The 23,189-nt window shown below is 42.1% G+C and overlaps 1 protein-coding gene across 1 annotated transcript in view; it reads left to right on the forward strand.

The window, feature by feature from the left end:
• The first annotated feature begins 1,366 nt into the window (after positions 1-1,366).
• Positions 1,367-23,189, forward strand: part of nrbp2b (nuclear receptor binding protein 2b) — a 43,279-nt gene continuing 21,456 nt past the window's right edge. Inside the window, exon 1 of the mRNA XM_084939602.1 lies at positions 1,367-2,082. Coding sequence (XP_084795728.1) covers positions 1,963-2,082 — 120 coding nt within the window. The 5' untranslated portion in view covers positions 1,367-1,962. The remainder of the gene's footprint in view (positions 2,083-23,189) is intronic.

The following is a 23,189-nucleotide window of genomic DNA, read 5'->3' on the forward strand; positions in this document are numbered from 1 at the left end:
TAAATGTAAGACTGGCCCCAATCACAGCAAAGCTACAAAACAACATTGTGAATGTGTTGCATTAAGTTATAAAAACATTACATGATGTAGAATAATAACTCTGCCCTGACTTACATTAGTCAAATACTTTGTACTTAGATCTTTCTGAGAAATTATTGTGGTTGCGTTGTTGCCATAGTTTCATGTCTGTGGGGTTTTTGGGATATTTGGGGGATTTTCCAGTTTCATTGCCTTTCTGGAAGTTTGAGTTCTGTTTAAGGATTATAATTATCAGTTTACTAGCTTTAGAGTTGATTGATTTTTAATTTTTTGTATTTTATTTTGTGTGTGCGTGTGTGTTTTATTTGATTGCAGCCCTCCTTGTGTATCTCTAAATTGAGTATTAACGTCTTGTCTCAGTCAGTTACTTCCTGTTTTAATGTTCGTTCTCTCTTGAGATCTTGGTCAGACTGCGTGTTTGTCTTATTTTTTATTCTGTTCTCTTTTGTTTTTTCGACTCTTGGATTTTTTTGGGGGGGGGATTTTTAATGAAAGGTTTGTCTTTTGGTTCCTTTTACCTGTGAATCTCACATTTCAGTTTTGTTTTTTTGTTTTTGCCAGCCCTGGACACATTCAGTGTTGGGCAATCAGCAGTATTCTCACAGTGTCTGAAGCTACTGTTGCTTCCATCCAATAATTTTGTTAACTGTTTCTCCAGCCCCAGCTGTCAAAGGCTGTCGCCAGTTTGAACCTATGATCCTCTTTCTTGTACCCAACGGTGCTAGCCACTGCTCCACTGTGCCACCTTAATGACATGTTTCAAACATGGCAAATTATGACCTAATGCAACATTACCATTAAGTGATGCTGAAAGGGGCCGCTCCCGCTTTACTCTATTTATATCCTGTACAAAAAGCTACCATGTTGGAAGCTCATTTTAAATCTTGCAGAAGTTTAAAATAATGAAGGCAGCGTATGTACCAAAGCTCTGTGCTAAAAGCTTAGGCTTGATACTGCTCTAAACCCTCAGTTTCTGATCGTTTTTTCTGCTCTTGTGTCTGTTTGATGTCATAGTGAGCTCAGGCACACAACCCCGCCCACCTGCTGTTTAAGCCTCCTTTGTCAGGGGAAACCCATTAAAAGAAAGAGTCCAGGGTAAAATATGGAGCTGAAACGCGATAATAGCCCACCTTCTGTCACATGCACCTCACTCGGGCCTCTCAGTGCAACAGTCTTCAAACTGGCTGAAATATCATAGACTCGAGTAACTTCCGTGCATATCGATTCTAGAAGTTTGCTTTCCACCCGGCTACCGGTTTCCATGCATACATGAATATATAGTGCGCGCATAGCGGCCACTTTACGGTATTTTGCTCCATCCCTCTGCGCGCCGTGCCTGGCAGGAGCCCACAGCTTCAGATCCTGCAACGCCGACAATGACGCGTGTGGGAGATGGTCGACAAAACTGAGTCTCCTCCATAAAGCAGACGACGTCTGCGGTGGGAAATGAGTGCACTGGACTCAGAGAGAATTCTTTGGCTTCGCCGATCGAGCTTCGCTTGATTGTAAATGGACAGATTGGCAGGAGAGCATTTCGCAACCTCTTTTACATGCAGCCTATAGGGCGCATGAAGTCTGGGGATATATTTTCCACCCCGTTTAGTCCGGCCAGACGCTCATTGCATGCACTTGTGTTTTTTATCTAAGGAGGATGTTGGATTCCTTTTAACTGTCTGAGGATTGCCGGGTTTTTCCTTTAAGACACACCGGTTTGTTTCTGCAAGATGTTTTGAGCGCCAAGAGGGTTGAGAGAGAGAGAGAGAGAGACGTTGGCTGGCTGTTGGAGGGGGTTCTTACTGCGCACACAAGCGGCTCGCCTCCTCTACCCCACAACAACAACAAAAACACACAGAGGCGATAGTGAAGGAGCGAGGGAACGCGGAGAAGTGTTGGTGTTGAAGTCTGGAAATATACGGCGCTAAAATGACGATGTCCGTCCCGGAGAGGAAGTCAGGATCGGAGGGAAAGGAGGAGGAGAGCGAGGATGAGAGCGAGATCCTGGAGGAGAGCCCCTGCGGCCGCTGGCAGAAACGGAAAGAGCAGGTTGGTCGGTGTGCATGAAGGATACGTGTGAGTGAGCACGTTTGTGCGCACAGCAAAGGATCTGCTCCCCGATCGGGCGGTAAATCAATTGAGCTGATCTCTCTGGCCATGCTGGACCCACCGTGTTATGCAATGTTTGAGCCCGGCCGAGGTAGTATTGCCCAATGCTGTTTGGCACCATCCCAGCAGCATAAATCTCACACAGTGACATATTTGTTGATCAGATTATAGTCCACAGAGTCCATTTGAGCCGGTCTGGGTGGCAGGAGGAGTTTCACAGAAAAACTGTAGCCAGATTTCTGCCCCTGTGCAGGATCTGCACAAACATTCAAATCCACATCTGGTTTTATTATTGCACACTTAAAAATATCGTTGACATCCGTGTATTTGCAGATGTTTCACGAAGAGGACAAACTGGAATTGCTTGTTCAATTAGACCCATTGATTAGTCAGCCCAAAGAGAATTACTGGACAAATTAGTTGCATGCTTAAATGTCAATAATTTTCTGGCCTCTTGTTTGTGAGAATGTGTTGCTTTTCTTTTAAATTGAATGTATTTGTGTTTTTGAGCTCTGAGCTATAGTCATCTCTAAATATTACGACTAAGGAAAAATTCTTACAAAGTTTATAAAGAATTCAATGGGCAGTTGTAGCCTCCAAAATCTTTTTTTAATACTTAGTATTATTTTCTGGTATTTGTTCTGTGATATGTCCAAAAGTATCTGCAACAGTGTCCACATAATTGGTGAGACTGGTCCTTTAATTCAGGCTCTGTTTCTGTGCAGTGGTGTGAGAGCTGAATTAAAGGAGCAATCTGACAGATTTGAGTATGCAGACTTTTTTCCTGCCCTTTTTGGCCCCTTGCCTGTAAAATGCTGATTTAGTTTATTCCAAAACAAAATGCTGCAACTAAGAGAGTTGTGTGCCAAAAACACGAATGGATTAAAAAAGTGGCTGCAGAGTAATTTTCAGTCAGTTAACCAATCTATGAATTATTACATTTTTAATATAAATTTAACAGTGGTGTCAAATTTAGCGCCTGGGGGTTGGAAATAGCCCGGCAAAGAGTCCAGTCGGAAAATGTGAGAATTGCAAAGGAGGGCAAAAATTCAGGCTTTTAACTGCATTTTCAGACGCGTGGCCTGCAGTACCACACTAAAGTTTACTAAGTAATATATAAACCATTAAATGACAGAAACTTTTATGGTTAGTATGTCATTAGATAAAAGGAAGGTTCCTGTTTTGACAGTTGATGGCACATTTTCTGTGCTTTCACAGTAAATGTCTTTTAATTGCAGGAAAAACTCTGGATAATAAGCTGCCTGTGTGATTTTTATAATTATGCATTCATTTCTTAAAGTGTAATCCCAAAGAGGCGTGTTGACGGGTGTTTTACATTTACTACAACAACTCAGAGGCGTTGTTGAAAGTGCACTTCCTTTTCTTAAAATATCTCGGGGTGCTCGTCATTACCTACACATTTTATAACTAGAAACCGCCCGGGTGGGTCAAACGTGTATTTTCCTGATTGCTGGAGGTTGCTGCTGGGTTGCAAACACAGAGTCCTGGACTGAAAACGTACTTGCAGTTGCTTTGGTTGCTAGCAGAAGTAAAAGTTGCACCTTTCGAAGCATTTTTGTCACTGTGGTAAAAGCCCAACTTTTACTTTAACTGTGACCAGTGTAAATTTCCACTTTGCAGCACTTTTCTTGCAGGTTCATTACTGCTTAAGTAAGTAGTTGGCAAGTGTTTGCAGACGAGTCTGAGCGACCAAAGCAATCACAAGGAGGTTTTTGGTGCTGCAACCTTTGCAACTGATCAGACTGGTCGACCAGCCTTGAGGCCTGTATGAGTGACTCCTCTAAGTGTTCTTTAATGAATGACATTAGTGTCATCATGTGTTCACTATATAACTGCTTTTGTTTAAAAATGTGACATGGGTGAAGGCGGGAGGTGCATAATTGTAACAGCATCGAGAGCAGATTCACAAATCCACGAGTCGTTCTTTAGCAGGAAAACTTTAGCTTAATTTACAGCAAGTTGGACAAGTTGAAGCTTATAGCAAATAGTGCAACTTTGAACATTGTGAATTTTCATTCATTTGATCAAACAGGTGCTGATTCTCAGTGTTAAACATGCAGATTTCTTAAATTTATGTTTCTGTGTTTGCTGTTTGAGGCTTCGTGCTGAAAAAATACCAATAAACCCAAAACCATTTAACCCATTTCTCCCAAGATGGCTTAAAAGATGATGACAGCTCTTAGCTGCAGTGTTCTTGTCCTTGTGAGCATCAGCACTTCAGCTTCATTAGCAAAAGTAAATAAACCGTTGGCCTCACTCGAAGCGCCCTCTCCCTCATGTGGCCTCCATGTTTGTTCCAGTATGTGTGACATTCCCAGCTCTCCGCATCGGAAACGTGTCCGCATGCACGCTGTGTAAGCCAAACAACCGCCAAGATGCTCAGTCATTATCAGAGAGAAGAAACAGTTCAGCATCGTGAATCTGCGGGTGTCGCCTTTGCTAACGGCTCCAGATAAGACTCAGAATTTAAGTTGAAGGTTATCTCTGGTTCGCACACAGGGTCCTCGGCATGCACAAACCACCTGACCTCGCTGCATTCTCACTACCATCAAGTGTTTTTCATGCTAGAACACACACACACGTACATAAACCCTACCCCACCCTAGTGATTTTCCACCCATTGATTACCCATCTGTGTGTTTTTCTGAGCCACCTCCACTGTCACTTTTTCATTTGCCCCACACTGAGAGCATCAGTCTCTCATGGCTGGTAGTAGATGAGAATACTTTTCTTATGTAGCTATGCATGCTAATAATGTAATGTATTATATCTTATCAATTGATTTGTTTTAATTGTAGATTACACTATCAATTTCTATTTATTTATTTCTGTTTTATCTCAGAAAAGTGGAAAAATACCAGACTGCATAAAACTCACAGTCTCCACCCACACTCCAGCCTTTGTTTAGTTTCTTTGTGCTATTCTGAACAGAAGAAAATTGGATCAACCCCAGATGTCTTTAAGTCTGGGACAGGATCTGCTGGTTGCTAGAGCACTAGCTCTGCTGCTGAGTTACACCTGAATCACCCAGTAAACACTTGAACTCCCTGGTGTCCGCGCATCTTCTGGTTCAGACAAATTAACACTTGTTGCTGCGGGAAAAAAAGAGATGTCGTCACATCCAGTGATGCTATTTGCTCTGCTCCCTGTCACTTCTCTGCTGCTGAGCTCTTTGCTTTCCTCCCCTTCTCTCTATCACACACACACACACACACACACACACACACACACACACACACACACACACACACACACACACACAAAGTAACAGCAGAGAGAAACTATAAGCCATGCACCTACTGGCTGCTTTATTAGTTACATTTTGCTAGTACCTGGTTGCACTTCCCTTTTCTTTTGTATTCTGCTGTAATTTCTGCTGTAATTCTCCATAGCACAGATTCAATATGAATTCAGAGACTTTGGTTCATGTTGGCATGACAGCATCACACAGTTGCTGTAGATTTGTTGGCGGCACATCCGTGACACGAGTCTCCAGTTGCACCACGTCTATTAAATTGAGACTGGTGGCTGTTGAGGCTGTTTGAATGCAGTAAACGAACTGTGATGTGGAGCTTTGTGAAACAGCGTGTTATCCTCCTGGTCATAAAGAGATGGACATGGTCAGAAACAACGCACAGGTAGGCTGTTTTGTTTACCAAGGCAGGATGGTATGATGCTTTAGTGATGCTTACAGCAGATTCTGACTCTATCATCTGAATGAGAAATCGAGACTCATCAGACCAGGCAACAGTTATTTAAATTCTCAACTTCTGTAGTTTTCTGCTCTCCTGTTTTGGTGAGCCTGTGTGAATTGTAGCCTCAGTTTCGTGCTCTTAGCTGACAGGAGTGGCACCAAGCACGGTTTCCTCTTGCTGTAAGGTTTTACATCTTGTCATTCATAGATGTTCTGGCCATTCCCCTCTGACCTCTGACATCAATGGGGCTATTTCACAAAGAGAACTGCCACTTCCTGGATATTTTCTCTCTTTCAGATCATTCTCTGTAAACCCTAGAGATGGTTGTGTGGGGGAAAATCCCAGCAAATCAGCAGCTTCTGAAAACCCAGACCAGCCCACCTGGCACTGACAATCATGCCACGCTCAGAGTCACTAAAATGACCTTTCTTCCTCATCCTGATGCTCAGTTTGAACTTCAGCAGGTTGTTTTGACCATGTCTACATACCTAAATGAACTATTTATCGCTGTGTGATTAGCTGATTGGATATTTGTATTGACATTCAGTTGAATAGATGTCCCTAATAAAGTGGCCTGTGAGAGTATATATGTTTGCATAATGCAGTGGAGACTCACACTGCACTGAAAGGAAACAAAGGCAGTTAAATTAGGTAAACGCTGTAAATAAAGCCCAGGGTCTTTTGCTTATTTTTCCACTTTTGTATGCAAATTAATTTTTCATCTGTGTGAAAATCAGCACTAATGCTTCTGATATGCTTTTATTTGAAGTCGGTAAGCCAGGGCTTAATCTAGGAATTTTTATTTTTTATTAATTAATCTTTTTTTGCGTGTGTAGTTCACTCTTATAGCGTTATCTCAAAAGGGACGCTTGAGCAACAAGCAGTTGCTTAAAGTCAGTTTGTCCTTCTTGACCCAACACAGAGTTGTGATATTCCTCTCGGACTCATCGCTGCTGTTGTGTTTGGAAAGCACAAAGTTGTGCGAGCAGAATCAAAACAGCCGTGATGTTTTCGAATGTGGTTCGTTGCTGAAAGTGTTCGTGTGAAAGGAAACCAGAATTGTTCCTTGAAGCAGCGCCACAATATGACACGAGAAATCAATCAAACTGAAGCCGGTGGCCTTGCTTATTATTGTCTTTGCAGGAACAGTTGAATTAAAATGGGTGGATAATTGTTGCAAAGTAGTGCTGAGCTGCGATCCCGCCGCTCTTTATTAACACGCTTATAAAATCTGCACATCAGCAGCAAAATTATTTACGAGCTCGTGATTTACATTTCTGGCTGCTGCCACGTATCGTCTGATTGAGCCATCTCGAGATTCCCTGAATGGGAACCTTCGAGCTCACGCAGCACATTTAATTCCAGTTTATCTCAGATTTGTCACACGTTTGTTTTACGGATCTTTTTGTGAGGAAACGTGTTGCGTAAAATTTTGGCAATTGCACGCCGATTGCTCTAAAGCAGTGTGTTTTATCAATGAGGTGAACTTGTCTTAAGCTGATCCAGTGACAGCTGTATGAACATTAATGGGTTCATTTAACATAGTTTTAATGGTCCCAGGTGCAAAATTTAATCTAATATAAAACTAAGTTGTGATATCTGTACAGTAGGAGGCTCATCCACCCCATCACACTGGTTTATCACGGCTCTCCTGTGATCTCTGTTTGATAATGGAGCAGGCCGGTGCCTCATACCCTCTCCACCTCTCCTCCATAGTGCACCCGGCAGACTCGGTGCTCATTCCAGTAATTGCTCCATCTTCTATTTCCAGGATCTGCCTCCATCTGCAGACTGGTGTTAATTCATGTATGTTGTTGTTTGCTGATGCTGCTTTTTGTGTTCCCCCTGTTTGAAACTCACATGCATGTGTCAGGTTTGAGGAGCTAGAGGCCTGGGCATATATGTGGAGCTATGGGTGAGCCAGAGGCAGTTGTTGGATAGAGCACAGCAATGGTTTTTATTGCGCCTTTACTTTTTCTACAGTGAAAAGTCAAAGATGTCCGGTGTGAGACACCTGATTATTACATCTGTGGCGTAATTATGTGACGATATTTAGGGTTTTCCCAGAGAAATGTTAAGCAACTTGACACCTCACCCAGATCTTGTCTTGGCTATCGGTTGTTTTTACTTGGTTAGTAAACGATTGCTTAAATGAGAGTCACAGTTTTACATCGTGTCAGTTTTGTGATCCACTTCCCTGAAGGTAAGTATACCTGAACATTAGTTAGCCCGTGTTTGCTGTACAGTATGTTCATCATAAATCGTGAAATGTACACAAATGATTGAGAAAAAGACATTTCAGATGTTTGTTCAGGATAGTCAGGTTTCAACACTGAGGGGGATTTAATAACACACCCAGAAAACTAGTTATACTAGTTGTAGGGTTACCAACCTGTGGGATTTGGGCAGACTTATCTGATTATTGTGAGTTGTCCAGTGTCTCAAATCACAGTTTTGGGGAAGAAGTGACGATGCCTTCATCCAACTAATCCCAAATGACCGCTCTTCTGTCAGACACATCTGTAAGAATACCACGACAGGGGCAACCTGGACGAGATCCATCAGAAGGCTGCGATCGAAGCCATCATCAGTGCAGATAGCGTTCACACTAATTATTAATTTTATGGGGTTTTTTTGTCACTGATTAGATTTGGGTCAGGGGTGTCAAACATATGGCTCGGTGGCCAGAATCGGCCTGGCAGAGATTCTAATCCGGTCCACTGGGTGGCTTTGGAAAATGTGAAGAAGGTCATCGATTTTGGACTTTTAACTGTACATTCAGTATTTAAATCTTTTCCTGCAGGTAAACCCGAGACCAAAATGACAATAAAGTTCCTGATTTTTTCAGTCTGGGCACTTTTTCTACCTTTTCTGTTATATTACACATTTATTACTTACAAATTAATCCCCCGAAAGCTGCACTGATAGAGTTGAACATGTAGAAAAATTGAGACATGCTGTTGAATCTGCACTTAATAACTGAAGGGTTTAATGTGTGGTTAAACGTACTTAGGCTTATGTGGCCCACGATGTAAAATGAGTTTAAAAGCCTCCAGCATATTCATAAAAAGGTTATGAGAAGCAAAATATGAGCGTCATTCCCACACAACACAAATTACAGTGAATTTACACATTAATGTAGCTTGTAGCTAAGAAGGTGGATATCAAGCTAATGTAATTATTAGTGGATAATAAGAGAAACTTGAGTTATTACTTGAAAGACGTGAGATACGTTAAAAAAGGAAGGAATCTCTGTAAATGTAAGCTCGTATCGTAACCGCGTATCTGAAGTTGTGAAGCCCAAGTGCCTGTGTCGCCTTTGCTTTTCTCATCAAGTCCTCTTCACGCTTTGAGGGAGTGTTGCTAGAGATCCAAAGAAAGTGAGTGTGAAGTCATTAGCAGGAGCATATCCTCATGTTTTGGTTGAAAGTAGTTAAATTTTCATGACAGCATATCATTTGTCAAAAGGGATTGTCATTTAAAACATTTACCACAGTTATAGATGGAGCCGTTTCAGGACTGCTAAAGAAGAGACTTTTGGAAACACTCACCAAACCTTCAGTTGGATAACTCCGGGGTTATCATGTGCAGCACAGTGGTTTATACTAGTACATCACACATTGCTTGGGTTCAAATCCACCATCTGGCTGTGGTCTTTCTGTGTGGCGTTTGCATTTTTCCCCAGTGTCTGTGTGGTTTCTCCAGGTACCCCGACTTCCTACCACAGCCCAAAAACAGTTGGCGGGCTTATTTTAAGGTTAGTTAGTGATTCTCAATTGCCCGTAGGTGTAAATGCGAGTGCGAATGGTTGTTTGTCTCTGTCTCCGTGTTAGCCCTGTGACAAAATGGTGATGTGTCCAGGATATTGGATGAATTGGAAAAGCAGGAGAGGATGGATGAATGGATGGACAGAAAATAAACTTCAATCCACAACATCAAATAATCCTTCCCTGATGTCATGTCTTCCTCTGGTGATGGACGCCACCTAGATTCAGCGCTGTATTCGCTTTTTTGGTTACTTCAGGTGTATCTTTTCTCCCACCATCACTGCCTTGGACAGACATTAACGGGTTTTGCCTCACTGTCACCCAAGCAAAGAAGAATTTGTTTTCACTTTTCTGCCCTCGTACTATTTAAGCCTCTGTTTCCCAAAACATGCGTGCCATAGTGGTCATGTGATGTTGGTATATACAGAGATTATTTCTGGGAGCTAACTGTGAACTTGTGTAAAAACACACATTTTCAGCAAAAGCACATTATGTGAATAGCCTCAGGTTCGCTTTGGGCAGGATGCAGACACAACAGGTCGGTTTTGAACAGCTCTGTTTTGACCAACTTAGAAGATTAACCTTTAGCACAGATCACTTCCCCTTCTAAGTCCACGTCAAGCTGTGGATTGCTGCCCGTCCTCGGGGGTCCTCCTATTAACTGACACCTTTAATCAGACATGCAGGCTGGTTTGACAGCTGTCCTCTGAGGAATGACTTCAGCTCGGGTTTCCTCTCACTGGAAATGGAGAGCAGGGGTAGCCGGCTTTTATAAACCTGTTAATAGCGGTACTCTCCTGCTGCCGCTAAAGGCTCAAAGCTTTGCTGTGAAAAGCCATTTACACCCGTCAATTCTTAGAAAAGAAAACTAATGATTGGTTCACATGAGCCCATCAGTTGTTGACTGTTTCATTCATTCTAGGAGAATGGCCTTAAAGAGTGCAGTGCAGGTGTGCATGCCAGTTGGTCTGTTCACCACTTTGAGTCTGACCTAACCTAAATATCTCAGCATATAGGACAGCAACCACCTTGCAACCATGAACAAAATGTGGTTTCCTGCTGATTTAACTGAATTTTCCTGAATTTGGTGACCAAATAATTGCAAGTAGTAGTGACAAATAACCGCTCACCTTGAGGCTGAGTCCTCCAGGTGATATTTGGGGTGGGAACCATCGAAGTATTACTCATTTAATGTGTTTAAATGCATTAAAAGACCTACAAAACAGGTAACACTTTGTGTTTCACACTTATTACATGTTAAACTAATATATTGTTGTCACATTAATACAGACCATAAGTGGACCAACTGTAGTGTCATCACACAAAGTAAAGCTGCACTGCTGCTGATCAACAGCTGTTCCAGTCTATCTCGCCTCCTTGTGTGGGAATAGAAAGAACCTGCAGCTCTGCCTTCTCTGAACACACGGGCTGATTTATGAATGACTCACTGACGCGCTGTAAATTACCTTTTTATGCGTGATGACATTTGTGTTTTACAGCTGTCTTTGACCCAGTATCCGAGATTGCGGCGGAGACGTGTGCTATTTTTATCTCTGCACTTTGTAGCCGCAAACCTTTACTGCACGTTTCTCAATCGGCGGGGGGTGTTTAAAATCAAATCGCGACTCGATGTTTACCCGCAGCGTGAGGTTCATTGGAGCCAGTTGTTTTTGTTTCAGTGGTGCCTGTGAATGGCGGAGGCCTGTTCGCACAAAATGTAGCACCTGCACGATGGATTACTCACCGGTCAGCATGTGGATGAGGAAGCTGGTGCTAATTCGTCCACCCTCTCATATGCACAGACAGTCATCATCATCATGTCCGTTGAGTGCAGTCTAGCAGTTAATTAGAGAGTAAGTGTTGTGGCTGTCACTAACTTTGTGACAAGTGGGCAGAGGAGGGTTTAGTTTTATGTCTGTTTTTAAAGATGTCCATCTTCACTGCAGGCAGGCACAGTAACACAGTCTTTGAGGCCGGTCAGCAACCTCTGGCAAGCACAGATAGCTTGTACATGTGTTCCCCAGCTGGTTGGCGAGTGGTTGCTCGCCGTTGCAAAGAGGTTACGCTGCTGCAGCGAAAAACCTCCTTGTGATTGCTGCGGTCACCTGTAGTTTGCACAAATACTGATCAAAGGGTATTAAAACAGTGAAAAGTATGATGCAAAGCAGAAACAGTGAAAGTAAAATTTGCCTCTTTTGAAATGTGACGATCGCAGCGGTAAGCCCCATCTTTCACTTTGAACTTTGTGCATTTCTGGTTTGCGTTGCACTTTTTTGAGAAGAGTTGGGGAGTGTTTGCAGACAAGTTGGCGTGTTCCAAGCAAACTATGGGCGATCAAAACAATCCCAGGGAAATTTCTTCGTTTTTGTTTGGGGAATACACGTTTTTCTGTACTAACTCCAGTCTGGGTCTGTGTTACTGTTGCCTTGTTTAGTTATTTATATTTTAAGTCTAAAAGGGAGAGAACATGATTTTAATTACATGATCAGCAGGACATAATCAAATGTTTAAAATCAGCAGGTTAAATTGGATCAAAATTGCTTAGATTTTTTTTTAAGTTTACTATATTTGTCCCAAAACAAGTTTAAAAAAAACCCAAAACTTTTTTCTGGGCAATATTCATTTTTAAGTAAATAGTATTTTATTTTGCGTACATTCATTTTATGTTGCAGTGCAGTAAAAATCAGATAAGGGAAACATGACAGATGTTTACTTTGATTACATAAACATTATGTAGGAGTAGGTAATGGATAACGAGTATTAATTTCCATGAACGCATAAATAACTTGAGCTTATTGTATAATATTATACTGCACTATATTTCCCCATAGGCAGCTTGCTCTATTTCGCTCTTTTTTTAAAGATATAACGCATTTTGAGTTCAACTTGGAAAAAAAGGCAGATGTGAAATTCAAAAGTGGGGTCAGAGGTCAAATGTGACGTGATATTTATAATTCCCAAATATCTATATTCTCAATATAAATAATAGGAGTAAGAAACAGATTTAAATACCCCTATATAGTGTGTAATTTTGACTTTCAGATCAATCTGTTGACCTTGAGGTCAGAGGTCAAATGTGACAGGATGTGACATGTTAAATCTTTATCCGGTATGTCGACGATATACAGCACACTGTTTCTCGTTTCTAAGGCTTTTTCCGAATTTTTGACCAATGACTCATTAAGGTGACCTCGAAGACTTTGGTGGATGTGAGCCAAATTTGAACTGTTAACCCCACTCTGCATGCACACCCCTACAAAGTTTTATCAGAATTCGTTCGTAATTTGTTGAGTTGTTGTGTTTACAGACAGAATGATGACACAAGCGCAAACACGTCCAAAAACATGACCTCCTTGGCGGAGGTAACGACACGCTGATTCATGTGATGGATACAGAATGGAAAAAACAAAAAGGAAAAATTTGAAAACAAGAGTAAGCCAAGAAACATATTAAGTCCACTTACTGATAACTTTACTACTATAACAAGTCTTTCAGCTGCACTGTACAGACATTAGTAGATCAGGGGTCCCTTCAGATTAAAATGTCCTTAAAATACTTTCCCTCATTTCCTCACACCGCTTCCAGGTACTTTGCACAAATAACCAAATAGAAAAAAGCTTTTATGTTTACATTTACATCAAACTCTCATTTTGTCCGTGAGCTTCACTACTAACACTAAAGATACCTGTAGTTTACACTGTGATTTGTCCTCTTAAAAAGACTTTACTACTCTGTAACACTACAGAGCACTATTTTATGATGGGGTCTTGAGATGATTACACTACTCCAGTGATGGAAAGTTACTTGCAGTAACAAAGCCAAGGAAGCACGCAAAGCAGCATTTGAAAGATTTCTGTGCAAGTGTTTTTACAGGGAGGAGGAAAATGTTACGAGCCTGCTTCAAAAATGTGCACATTTACACTTCCTGTGAGAAACACTGAATACAGCCCGGATGTAACGACACCATGTGGATTTTAAACCTTTAGAGAATGATTTATTGCAACCTTTATCCCTTGACCTTCACTCAATTTATTACAGCCACAGTCAGATCAGGCGAGTCGCCTGGCTTTCTTCTCATGGTTGGCATTTGTGCTTAAAGAGGCTCCTGCTTTTAGGGTCTCAGACATTAAAACTTGACTTTCTGCTGTTTTGAATCGTGTTGATGTAGAAAAATGCTGTGTAGCTGTGCTGAAAATGTCATATCTGGACAGTTATGAATTAAAAACACACAACAAAACTACAAATTAGTTCCAGAGAAGTTTTAAATGAGGCATTTTTGTGCTCATTTCCAGCTTTGCTAGAGTAGCTTTGCATGATTTTTCTTATGCTGGGCCTCAGTGCGTGCACTGTTCTCATTTTCAGTTTACTTCCTTTTGGCTGCCCCTCGCAAAGGCAAGGTTTGGACATCAGCTTGAGTACTTCTACGTAGCCTGACCTCATTTTGTGAAACTCTAACCATAAGTAAGCACGTTTTTAAATCACTGCAGTCAGAACCACTGGAAACCTAAGAGAGGGTGCACTACATAATCGGGAATGTCAGATCTCTGCCGCTGGTTTTGTGAGAAGTGTCCCAGAAGACCAGAAACACTGTTTTCCTAAAACATTTTCAGGTTACAGTTTGCGAATCATGGGGTCATGTGATCCCGGGGATTCCTGTGACCTGGCTTTTGAAACACGAGCCAGCGAGGCCTCTCGGGGTCACCGGGTCTCCGGGGATAGGCGGAGAGGTCGTTGTCAGCGTTTTCCACTTCAGCTGTGTGAAACGGAGCTGCTCGGATGGGGAAAGCTGGCATGAAAAGGACTCTTCGAGGAATACCCGTCATGTCCCCTGGCTTCCACTGAGCTGTCAAAGCAGTTCAGCGTCACATGACATCCATACCTCTGAGGAGCGCTTTCTACCTCCTCGAGCACGCTCTGTACACAGTCGGCGAGATCTTTGAAACATGAGTGTAAAAGTCAAACAGACTTTCTTGCATTGATGGATTCAAAAGAGGAGAGCTTTTTGGCGTTTATCACTCAGAAACAGAAAGTCTCAACAGTTAGTTCCATTTGGATTTGCATAATTCGTACGGCAGCACGGTGGCACGGTGGTTAGCACTGTTGCCGCACAGCAAGAAGGTCCTGAGTTCAATTCCACCATCAGGCCGGGGTCTTTCTGTGTGGAGTTTGCATGTTCTCCCCATGTTTGCGTGGGTTCCCTCCGGGTACTCCGGTTTCCTCCCACCGTCCAAAGACGGGGATAGGTTAATTGGATAATCCAAATTGCCACTAGGTGTGAATGTGCGAATGGTTGTCTGTCCCTGTGTGTTAGCCCTGCGACAGACTGGCGACCTGTCCAGGGTGCACCCTGCCTCTCGCCCTATGACAGCTGGGATAGGCTCCAGCGCCCCCCGTGACCCTAAAAATGGATAAGCGGAAGCGAATGGATGGATGGATAATTCGTACTGCATAATGCCGTCATTATTCAGCTCTCTTTTTTTCCCTTTTTTTATAAGAGATCATAAGAGATCAAGTCAGCTTTTCCGTCTTTTCCTCCTTTCGCAGGCTGGAGGACAAATCTCCATAAAGCCTGAGCTTTCTTTGTCTAAATCTTTTCATAGTGCTCGGTAAATTGGCCAAATGGAGGCACTCTGACTTCACAAAGACATGAGTAAAGCATTTAACTAAATTTACTTGTTCTGGGTTTCAATCCTTCAGTCTTGCAGAGCATTTCTCCACACCGACCATTGCACAGAAAGAAAAGCTTGCAGCGAAGTGCCATCTTTTAAAGTTGCAGCTTATGTTCTCAAACACAGCCAAGAAATCTGCTTTCTCCATCTGAAATCTGCCTGCGCTTAGCCAGCTTTCTATAATCCCTCCACCCAGTTTAAGATAATAGGTTTCAGCAGTCCGACAGTGACTGGGATTTGACTTGTCAAGATCAGTTTACTGGTCACACACAGTATATAGTGTCCTCTGTAGCTGTAAAGAATGAGGAAATACCTCATTGCGGTGTTGGGATTATCTCATCTTATCTTAAAGTTTGCAAAGTCATTACACAAAGTCTGCATCACAATCAGGGGCATAAACGTGATAGTGTGTTCACGCGTGTATGTGTGTAACCTTTTCTTTTGAAAATGCGCCTCTTGTGAGTCTTAAATTGAGTGGAACATTACATTGCTCGAGGACTCTGTTAGCGCACGGAGTAATGCAGAGGTATCCACCCCTCAGATGACTTCCACACCGCTTCTTTTTGCTGTCCTTTTTTTTTAAACTAAGGCTTTCACTTAGAGCCATTTTCCACTGTTTACTTTAATAACACTTAATGTCAGCTTGAATAAATGTCATTCGAATAAATAAACGTAATCCACATCTACTTAGAACAAATGTGTATTGAGACCAAATAGTTGTTTTTTGCAAAGTATGAAAAGTCCCACAAAGTCATGACGAATTTATCCTTTTCTCGAGATTGCATCACTCCTCCTGGTGTGTAGATGATGACACAGACATGGAAAATTAAAAGTCCTATTTGCTGTTCAGTTAGTGCACTACAGGTGAAGGTTGTGTGCCCCCCAAGGATCTACAGTACAAATGAGAGTTTGACTAAATGTAGAGTGACCCCACGGTTGCTATGAAGGGGAAATTGGCCATAGAGACAAAAACAATGTTGCTGCTGAGATCGGGCGTATTAGCACCGGAGTCTGTTGGGATTTGAGAAACTTGAGTTTTTCAACTACAGATTTCAATGTTGGGAGGTTGTTAGCTCACTTGTTAGCGCAATCGGCTAAAAAGCTGATGAACACGCACCATGTCACAGTGTCCGTCAGCTTCTCGGTCTGCAACACTGGCTGCTCCTCTGAAAGTGTTTGCGAAATGATCACCGAACGAGTCATCACCAAAATTACGCTCAAGGTCAAGGTCTAGTTGGTTGTTTAGGGGCTGTAACCTGTGACGAACTGCGATGAATCATGAGCGGATGAGCTGCTATGTCACTGACATTCTGTTTTTTTTTCTAAAGAAATTTCAGACTGTTAATCATCTGTTTTGTAAATGGATGATTCAGGAAGTGTGAACATTCTCTGAAGGTGATTTTTCACACTAAGTATGAAGGGGAACATTCGGAAGCATTTTCTTTATGTTATTATGTCATAGTTTTCCTGTTCCACAACGGTGGAGATAACACGGGGCTGTTTGTTGAGCTGAACAGCAGTGCAGTAACTTTGTTGTGATTCAGTTGAAAAAGAAGCTGCCTAGTTATGTTTACTGTAGTGTGTCCACCCTTGCTGCTGTGTAATTAGCAGCTTGCAGAAGTAGCCTTTGCTTCATTTAAACAGTTTAAAAGCCAAGCAGCCCTCATGGCTAAATGCACGTGGGCATGCTGCTGCAGCAAGTCCTAAAGCAAAGCTCAGACGTTTCTTTTCTTGTATGTTTTTGTTCTTCTCAACACAAAGGCTGTGTCTTTGTGCACAGCTTAAATAATTTTATAGAGCTTTCATATCACCTAAATGTCTGTGCAAAAGTGGCCGTTCATAATGCACATAAAACACAATACATGGTGGAATTTTAATCTACACTTTGAGAGCTTTCTAAGTATAGCCTTATGGTTTTATAATACACTCACATACAGTGTTATAATAACAGCGTAAGAGTTTATTTCCTGCTATGTCCTGTAATGTGAATCCTTTAATAGATGTTTAGTCTTCCTGCTGCTTGCAGTCTGATTGCCATAATGGATCCTTTAGTACAAAGCAAAGAGCCTGTAAAGACATTAAAGTCTCCTGCAGCCTGGTTGAAATTGCTTGTTTTTTTCACCCTCCCTTTGCTCTAAGGCAAAGGCCAAGCTTCTCACCTCCTCGCAGCTGGCCCAGTGCTGTATGTGGCTTTGATCAGTGAACATGCGCATGTGCATAAACCCTCCTGATGCTCCGAGGTTACCGAAATCCTCTATGAACAGGGTTTAAATCGACAGTAAAGCACAAAAGGTTTCATATGCATTTGCTTTTACGACTTTAAATGACGCTCTCTTCACCGTGTTGACCAGCTAGTATGAAAACTCTGTTTACTCAGGTTTCATTCCTCCTGCATTTCAAAGCTAAAAGCTCATATCATGACCTTTGGAATCAAATATGCATATCCTTTTATGTGTGCCAAATGTGCACAGAATAAAGGACATGCACCGAGGCTTGTGCAGAAACACAAAATCTGCAAGATTTTCATGATGAAATGTGAAGGATGATTTCAGAAATCTCACAGCCTGGAGAAAGAAACGGCTTTGAAGTTTGGAGCGGCAGTGACTACTCCTGGGTGAACAGGCTGTAGCTGAACTGGGTTAATGTGGAGAACAGTATTAGCGAGTGGTTGCTAATTAATTTATGTGACATAAAGGTGAAGCTGTGCATTTAAATCCAATATGATGGCTTTTTGGACACAGTAGATGCGATGAGAGGGTTCAAAAGCTGCACCTCGAGATCATCTTCTCATTCGTCTCCATGGTTCTTGTTCAGCTGCTGTCTCCTGAGAAATCTCATGGTAGTGTCGTATAACTCTTTCACCTTTTACTCATGACTTTGCAATGGATTCTGGATCTCAAAACCGGGATCTTTTAACTCGATTTTCATTGTTAGGCAGTGGATGAAGTTGCAGGGAGCCAAATTTTACAGCTAGCCAAGGTGTTGAAGGAAGATTATGTTGGTGTGTCCGAACAGCATCTGTCGAAAACACAAACCTTGCTCTGTTTTCGAGGGAGTGATCTAAAAATAGCTGTCTGAGCATAACAACAAGGCTGCTTTTCAACAGGAAGTTGTCCATATTTCGACTCGGATATTATTTTTTTGTGTTTATGGACCAGTTCCTGGAATATTTTTTATTGATGGCGCCTCGCATATGGTGTGATGTTTTCCAGCTGCCGTGTCTTTTCTAAATGGCAAAATTTAGCAGTGATTTTATTTTTCAGCACAAATAATTGACTTGTCGATCGCCCGTGTATTTATTTCTGTCTTCATTTGTTACTCCTGTTGTGATCACTTCATTTAATCAGTAACAGGGTTTCTGCAGAAAAACTGGAATCATTTTTATGGTTGCTTACACTCTCAGCCCTGATAATAACCCATCAATCAGTGCAAGCCAATTTAGTCATCTTGATGCCCTTCATTTAAATTAAATGAAAAGAAAAGCAAACAAAATCTGGCTAATACACAAGTTCGGTCCAGAGATATTGATTGGGATCTCCTCTTCTTCAGCTAAAATAACAGCTTCCTCAAGGTTGTGGAAAATCAGGTTACCACAACCTCAGCTGCTGTTTGTCCCTGTTTGGCAGACCAAAGCTAATTTGCATGCATAATTTGTGTGTGTGTGTGTTCTGTTGTTTATGCAGCGCTCAGAGGGGGTGAAAGTAAAGCAGGTCAGTGTGAGGCAAGAGCTGTAGTTGGATTAAAAAAGCATCCCAGCGACTGTCAATCAGGGAGACACCTGATAAATTAAATATGGAGGCAGTAAATGAGTAACTGAGGACACACAAGTTTACTGTAGGAGCGAAGGAATCTTTTGACACGGCGTTTATGATAGCTGTTCTCTGTTTGGGCCAGGGGTTATTTTAGGAGCGAGCGGAAGTTCATGTCTCATTTATTTTAGGAGCGAGGGAAGTTCGTGTCCCATTGATATAACTTTTAGTCAGCAGAAAAGCAGCGCGTGCAGTGGGTAGGAGGAAGTAATCCACCCTGGGTAGATCAAAGAAATGTATACATTTTTGAAGTTATTTAAAACAGCCCTCCTGTTACTGCTTTTGGTGTTTCGGTTTCCGGTTAAGGCTCGGATTAAGATAGTTTGCTGGCCTATACAGAGGGATATTTTATTTGATTGTTTTTTATTTAATGAGTTGCATTTAAATGTACATTTTAAATTAAATATTTATACTTCCACCTTCAGATTCACTAAATTCTATTTTTAGAGATAAGCTTTTTATTCATAGGAAACTTTAGAGCACCCAGTTACTGTGCATTCAATGCAGAAGGATATGTCAAAAAAAATGAAAATCAGTGCCCACAGAGAAAAGTTAAATCTAGCTTTGCATCATGAATTTCCCTTTTGCTTTGTTTGTGTGTTTTTTGTTTTGTTTTTTTTAACTTTATTATAAGGAATAAAGAAACTGGCTGAAAAAGGGTATTATAATTTTGATGGCCCCATACTGGGTCACTTTTATAGTTCACTTACTGGACAGATTTAACCTTGAATATTTGCACTGGCACACTGTGAGTCTGGCTCCTTCACTTCCTCCTCAGGTCCATCCTGTTTAGGGCGAATCTGAGGTGTGCAGTGACATTTTGGCCAAATGACCACTTACCAGCTGAAAATGCCAAAAGTAGCCTAGATTATGTGCGAATGAGTCTGCTTTCTGGAAAAACAATGGCTAATTGTTTTGATGCCTGATAAAACCTCAGTTTCTTACCAGTTTGGGTAAGGAAGTCGTGCACCACTGCAGAAGCAGCTCGTGCGTGGCTGTTCTCAGTGTGAACAGCTTACTACTGCTTGTCCTATAGCCCTATAGTGATGACAGCGCACATTGCAATTGTTGATGCCTTGTGCAGGAACTGCGGACGGGTAGGTGAGGGCTAGATAAACATGCGCTAACCCTCACCCAGTGGTGCTTTCACAGACACTGCTATTGAGCTGTGCAATGTTTTGTAACAGGCCATGCATGTGTGCCAACAAGCTTTTGTTTGAACACGTGCTGAAAAGCCAGCTCAGGTTGACTCTCACTGTCTCAGTTTAATCCCCCTGGATGATAGAAGCCACATGATAAACACAACTCTCTCTCTACTCTCTCTGGTAGATTCAAGTCTACCTCGCCTTAGCCTTGCTCGTTTTCTCCACATGGGGCTTTCTTAACAAGCTCAACATCACCCACTTGACTAATTGAGACCCGTAAACTCAACGGTAGCTGCGAGACAGAAACTTTTGCTTAAGTGAAATCCTTGCATTCCTCTTAAGTGGTTTCTTCTGCCTGACGGTGTTGGGTGTGTTACGAGCTAACGTCTAAACCAACATGCGTGAGCACGCCGCTGCTGTGCTCAATCCATGCTTGTAACTGTTGCTGGTTGGCTACTCTGGCAAGTACTCAGTAAGCCTTTGCGCTGCTTGCCAGTGCTTTTCGGCATTTAGCTTGAGTCACCCCTTTGGCCTGCTGGAAAGCCACACTGCAGTAACCCCTGCTGGAGATGTAGAGGAAGGGGGGTGTGAGGTAGCGGTCGGTGAAGCTCACTTTACATGTTGCTGTTCCGCTGGTAGAAGTGTGCACGGATTTACGAGCATGAGTTGTGTAATCCAGTGGGCAGAAATTAGCCTGCTTTATGGAGAACTTTAGTACTAGGGCAGACTCAGCCAGACCCTGTTAAGCTTCTCCAGAGTCAACTGCAGATGGTTTTAAAGAAACAGGAAAGGAGCCAGTTTCAAGCTGCTGCGAAGACCCCACAGACCCATGCACAAACACACACACACACACAAATACTCTTTAGCAACAGAGTTAGGAAAAAGGAGCAACTGCAAAACAATCAGTCCTTGTTTTGTAAAGCTTCTTCTGTCGTTATCAGTCTTTCTTAGGTGCCAAAACAATCTGGATGTGTGAGCAAGCGAGGTTGTGTTTGAAACAAGGTGCCTGTATTGTCAATGCGGCCTTTTCTGGAAGCCCAAGAGTCCGCTGTAGTCCAAAACTTGCAAACCTCCATCGACGTCGATTTGTATTTCTGTGCAGCTGCAGCTCAATTTAAACGTGCACTTCCAAAGCACAGATTTCCTCACCTCCTAAATGTAATTGAAACTGATTAAAATGCATCGACATACCCGTGAACTAACTTAGTTTTTTTTTTTTAAACATCACATGGCTTTGAATCCTCGGCATTTCCCTCATGCAAAGTCAGCTGCAGCACAAACACTGCTGGAAAATGTCCTCAGGCCATTTATTTAAAGAGAAGCAGAATGAAGGCATGCAGAAGCATATTCCACGAAAGTTTGAGTCTGTCGTAGTTTCTTCAGTAGTCTTGCAGTTAGCAGCTAAAGAGCAGCTATGTTGTGAGCTGGAGGAGACCAAAACAGAGCTTAAAGAGGAATTTGAATGTTAGCCTCTAAATGGTTGTTATCATTCCCATAGGAGTCAGTATAGGGCCACCCCGACCTCCTCCCACCTACCCCCACCTAAGTAGGCTTACTAGGCCTAATAATGCTGCTCTATGTCTTCTTTTGGTACTTTGATTAATTGATTTTTTAAACTCTATTAATGTTAAATTCTAAGTGCCGAAAAATGATATTTAAATGTGTCTGAAATGTAGTAGCCTAAAAAGTGTCACAACATGGAAACTTTACTCAAGTACACGAGCAGTATTTAAGTAAATGCAGTTAGATATCACCAGAGATTGCAGACTTATGGAAAGTATTCAGACACTCCTCTGCCTGCAAGAGCGGCCTTAATAGTTTGCCATTTTCACCATGGGAAAACCAGGAGTTTGTTTTTGTTTGCGAGGCCGCACACTGTGGTCAGGCCAAGAGTGTAAAGAGCCTCTTCCTGCTCAGAACGGACACTGGAAAAGCGACTTTATTCAGAGGTTTATGTTTATGGATAAAAAAAGCAATTCTAGCTGATGGAAGAGTTGGAAGATGTATTGACATGAAAAGCGAGCGTGCCAAGCAGTTGTAACAGCCATCAATCAGCCCCTGGGAGAAAACGGAGAACAGAGGAGCGGCTGATGATTCGCACAGATTCACACAATTATGACTCAGCATGAGTGTGTACCTCTGCAGGCGCCGTGAAATTAGAGAATGAGGCTTTTACTGATAGTTTATGCAAAGATGTTGGTCTGCAGGAATTTTCCTGCCTCTGCGAAACCGCTTGTTGTTGCTGCTACAGCACTGATAACAACAACTTATTTGAGTGAATACAGTAATTTAAAGAAACCAGAAGAATGCTTCAGGATCTGTACTAATCTATAAGATTCATCTACAGCTCTTATTCAGCGAACAAATAAACTTTCTTGAGCACCCACAGAGCTGGTTTGTCTCCCGGATTTCAAGACGTAATTTTTTAAACAGTACAGTTTAAAAAACTGAACAAGTATGGCTTGTTTGGAAGGGCTTTGTCTTTTCTAAAAAGAACTGCTTAGGTTTGCAAAGTTTTATCTGAACAAACCACAAGACTTCTGCAACAATGTCCTTTGGACACATGAGACCAGAGTGGAGATGTTTCACCATAATCCACAGCACCATGTTTTGAGAACAACCAAACACATCAGCACAAATATCTCATACCAGCTGTCAGGAACAGTGGTGGTGGGGTGATGGTTTGACCTTCTTTTGTAGCCACAGGACCTGGGGACCTTGCAGTCACAGAGTCAACCATGAGCTCCTCTGTATATTCTATAGTCAAATGTGAGCACATTTGACTCACAAATCCAAAACAGAACAGCTGAAAAAGAAAAGAATCAAGGTGTTGCAATGACCCAGTCAAAGTCCTGGCATCCTGTGGTGGGAATGTGCATAAACAAATGTCCACAAACCTCAGTGCACTGAAGCAACATTGTAATGATGAGTGGGCAAAAGT

Source organism: Perissodus microlepis, chromosome 9 (genome assembly GCF_051167445.1).
Source record: "Perissodus microlepis isolate ML-2025 ecotype Zambia chromosome 9, ASM5116744v1, whole genome shotgun sequence".
Classification (NCBI taxonomy): domain Eukaryota; kingdom Metazoa; phylum Chordata; class Actinopteri; order Cichliformes; family Cichlidae; genus Perissodus; species Perissodus microlepis.